Source organism: Chelon labrosus, assembly GCF_963514085.1.
Source record: "Chelon labrosus genome assembly, chromosome: 10".
Classification (NCBI taxonomy): Eukaryota; Metazoa; Chordata; class Actinopteri; order Mugiliformes; family Mugilidae; genus Chelon; species Chelon labrosus.
Window position 1 is genome coordinate 9995104 of NC_140360.1, and position 4359 is coordinate 9999462.

General features: G+C 42.9%; 1 protein-coding gene across 1 annotated transcript; it reads left to right on the forward strand.

The window, feature by feature from the left end:
- Positions 1–273: 273 nt before the first annotated feature.
- masp2 (MBL associated serine protease 2) lies at positions 274–3849 on the forward strand. Its single transcript, XM_084552759.1, has 6 exons — positions 274–435; positions 506–728; positions 812–989; positions 1995–2126; positions 3179–3375; positions 3593–3849. Exons 1-6 carry the CDS (start codon positions 428–430, stop codon positions 3764–3766), a joined length of 912 nt encoding a protein of 303 aa, XP_084408885.1. The 5' UTR covers positions 274–427; the 3' UTR covers positions 3767–3849.
- The last annotated feature ends 510 nt before the right edge of the window (positions 3850–4359 follow it).

Genomic DNA, 4359 nt, shown 5'->3' on the forward strand with positions numbered 1-4359 from the left:
ATAATCAGCGGCGTGAGTCTGGTCTGATCAGCATCACCGTCCGGGCAGATTCACGGGGCGCTGGAGTGTGACACAGGTGACAGATGATTTCCATTTTTAGAAATATAGGTGTTTTCATTTAATTATTTAGATTTGTTTGCTAATATCAATGGATTTCACCAATCAGAGGTGACGAATGCATTTCTTCATGGTCATAACCACCTAATTATAGAGTGTACAAGTGTAAAAAATCAATATTAATTCTTCTGACATTCATAGGTTTGATATATTTATGTGACTGGAAAATGAGAGGAATGAAAACAAACTGATCCTGTGCCTGCCTCTCTCTGTTTACCCAAATGTCGACCTCCCAGTTGAGTTCATTTACCTTCTGATCGGAGAGTGAACTGTTCCAAAACACGCGTCACACAGGGAACACAAAGCCAGCATGGCCAGGTGAGTGTCAGCTATTCATATCTGCAAAATAATCCTTAAAACTGCTGCCTTCACGTCTCATTTTTTTCAGTGTATTTTGCGTGTTTGTCCTCTTTGCACTCCTCCACGTCTCACTGAGTGTGGAAATGACAGGGCTGTACGGCAGCTTCACCTCCCCCAACTTCCCCCAGCCATACCCTGACCACCAGCTCGTAGTGTGGAACATCACCGTCCCAGACGGCCACAGGGTCAAACTCTACTTCACCCACTTCAGCTTGGAACCGTCCAACCAGTGTGAATATGACTACATCCAGGTACGTGCGGGAATAATCCCCCATTATCTGAACACGAGTCAGTAGCTTTCCCCGCTGAAAGGCCTCTGACCTTGTCAAAGCAGGTTTTGGCAGAGGGGAACGAAACCTTGCGGTTCTGCGGTGAGGAAGAGAAGAACTACGAAAGCAGCCCCGGGAACACCGTCATCATGTCAGCCGGGAACCTCATGTCAGTGGTGTTTAGGAGCGACTACTCTAACGAGGGCCGATTCACCGGCTTCCAAGCATTTTACACCTCTGAAGGTGATGCAAAATAGTGACACTTGCCGCCAGAAGGCAGATGCAGTTTTATCCGCCGTAATTACGCACAGCCACAGACTGTGGTGCAGTCTCCACAGGAATATTAGATCATCACAGGTGTATACAGATTTAAAAGTAAAGGAGAAACTACAAACTGTATATGATATAAATATAGATATATGATAGATATTATTCCAGCATGCACATAATTTTACTTATGTGTGCAGTTAGGCTCATATTTTTTTGGGACATTGACGCATTTTTGTTATTTGAATTTGCATATAGACATCAGGCTGATCAGGCATAACATTATGACCACCTTCCTAACATTGTGTAGGTCTACATTCTGCCTCCAAAACAGTTGTGACTCATCAGAGAATGGACATGGGCCTTCTTCTGAGGGTGTCCTGTGGTGTCTGGAAACAGAATATTGTTAGTGGGGGGCCTTTGAGGGGAGGGGCCTCTGTGGATCATCCCACAGATACTTGATCAGTTTGGGATCTAGTGAATTTGGAGGTCAGGTGTTTTTTTTTAGTTGTTCCTAAAGCGTTTTTGTGTGTGTGCCTGTGTCAGGCTGCATCCTGCTGGGGATGCAGCCTGACGGTTACTTACATGTCTAAGTATCGAATTACATGCCAGGTCCAATCCCTCTATTCTGAGGGTCTCAAAGGGACTAAACAATTGACTCAAATCTCTTAATGTTGAGTGATATTCCTTCATTATTTCTTCACTATTTAAGTGTCCTAAGTGGTTTGGAGTTGTTACCAAGTGTGATATTTGAATTTGTAAGCTGTCAACTCGCAACCCGTGTTTAAAGGAGCTGTAAATGAAATGGATCCTTAGGCTGTAAAAAAAAAAAAAAACGGGTGAGCTTTGCAGCATAAAGGTTCCTGGACGTCCGCAAAAGACAGTCGTGTTTAAGCACGTATTCAGACACTCATATAAAGACACATTCTGCATTTTAACCAGTCTGTTCTGTGTGTGTCTCTCTCTGCGTCTCTCACACAGACATCAATGAGTGTCTGTCCAAGGTAGATGGGGAGAGGGTGTGTGATCATTTTTGCCACAATTACATCGGCGGCTATTACTGCACATGCAGACAAGGACACCTTCTCCATGACAACAAAAGGTCCTGCACAGGTAAGAGCAGCGCAGATGAAAGCTCAAGAGGCATTTTCATCTGGGCTCAATCAAAGAGCTCGACGCACACCGTTTGACTGTCTTATCAGTCTCCGTAAATAGGGTATGTGGTGTTTTCTGAGGCTAAATCCACTGCTGCCGGGCACATATTGAATGCAGTAAGGTCGAGCAATTTTCCGACAGCGCAGGTTTTAATTTGGTGATGATATGAACCTAATAATGAACAAACCTTTCAGTTCAATTTGATGATGTGATACTAACTATTACAAGACTTTTTTTTACAAGGGTAGTTGGAAATTAGATCAGATTTCTGCATTACTGGACCTCGTTATTGCAAGAAATAGCCATTCATCCTTATACTGCAGAAAAAGTCTTAAAAAAAAAGTTGATAGTGTTACATATTGGATTTCATTCTGTCTTGTGCTAACTAATTTCAGACTGAAAAGGTATACCGATACATAAAGTGGTTGATCTCTGCCAGATGGCGCAAGGCGAGGTTAATTACCGTCGATTCCTGAGGGGAAAGCGACTTCAGAACGGCATTAAAAATTGATACCTGTGCACGGCGCTAATAGTGTACTGACACTTGGTAATTAATCACAATTACCAGCTGACGTGCCTTAAATTATTATTCTTTGCCAGAGGAAAAAGGGTGACAAAACAAATCATGCAATGAATAGGCGAAAAAATGATTATCTGCCTACAGATTGTACTAATTATATGAATTACAGCAACTCTGCCTCCTTGCAATGCTCATTTGTTTTTGTCTCTAACAACATCTGCACGCTTGCTGGGGCAATAACGCAAAGCGAAATGAATCATTTATGACGCCACGGCGAGAATTTTGTTCTGATCAAATAACTTTTTCAAGCCAATACTTCATAACCAGGCCGCTGCGGGTACTGAAGATTATAGGATTTCTTTTTCAACAAAATCCTATTAAAATGCTAATATTTAAAAGTTTCAACAGTGATGACCGGGCAAAACTGTTTCAGTCCCAGGTGAGGAAAGTTAAAGCAGGTTTGTATTGAGTGTCTGAGTCCTCTCCACAGTGCCGTGCCAGAGCCTGTTGCTGACTTCACCGTCTGGGGTTTTGACTAGTCCGGGATACCCGAGCCCCTACCCACCCATGAGTCAGTGTGAGCACACCATCCGCCTGCCGGAGGGCTCCAGAATCATCCTGGACTTCCTGGAACCCTTCGACGTAGAGGGACACCCAGATGCCCCCTGTCCGTATGATATGTTAAAGGTCAGTCACGTGACTTCACGGTCTGGCACACACGAGATGATGAATAAGCAATGTATTCCTCCTCATGCTTGTGGAGGCAGCCTGTCACTGACTCGTCCTCCGTCTGTGATATACTATATGATCATGCGGTTTCCTGCATATTTAAGTTCGGCCAGACATCAACAAATCAAGCATGTAATGAATCACTAATGTTTTTTTTTCTTCCTTTTTTTACAAGATTTCAACAGCTGGACAGGACTATGGACCGTTCTGCGGCTCAGTGGCGCCAGGCCGCATCGACACGGGAAGCTACCAAGTTCACGTCGCGTTCAGATCCGACGCTAGCGGGAAAAACAAGGGCTGGAAGATCAAGTACACCAGTATCAAGGCTAAATCTGTCACCTTGACGTGAGAACTATTTGGCTCTATTCTTTTTGTGGACTTAAAATCTCACCAGCACGATCCGTTTGTACTCACTCTTGTACTGTGCTGTATTATTACTGTGCAAATAAAATAAGACTTTCAACTAGAATTGCTAATTTGTTTAAATCAGACCACTATAAACATAAAATACAATCTGAATGTGGGCAGACAGGTAAACCGTAAATCTGACATGAAGAATGAGAGACTGTTTAGTGGAGAAATGATAAATTAATTCTGGAGGCTATTCTGGAAATCAGTCCGTCTCGTCTCACAACACATGCCAGTCCTTTAAAGGGGAACTACCGTTTTTTACAACTTGGACCTTATTTCTGGCATAAAATACGATAGTTTATTCACTTATATAACTTTGGTGTCATTTGGAGTCATTCGGACAATATTTACATCTGTGTATATCCATATAGTGGGAGTGACTGGGGCACCGAAACGCAGCCTCTAAATAACGTATTATCTATCATTATTTGTTTACGTGTAATTTGCTACTGCTATTTTTTTGCAACATGGCTGAATATTTTTCCGATTCTGAGGTTGTGGACGACGACTTTGTTTATGATGGACGTCCTT

What these genes read in the sequence shown, in the direction of transcription:
- masp2 (XM_084552759.1), top strand. An exon ending in GTGAATATGACTACATCCAG is followed by an intron (nt 729 to 811) that starts GTACGTGCGGGA and finishes TTGTCAAAGCAG; the next exon opens with GTTTTGGCAGAGGGGAACGA. An exon ending in AGCATTTTACACCTCTGAAG is followed by an intron (nt 990 to 1,994) that starts GTGATGCAAAAT and finishes TCTCTCACACAG; the next exon opens with ACATCAATGAGTGTCTGTCC.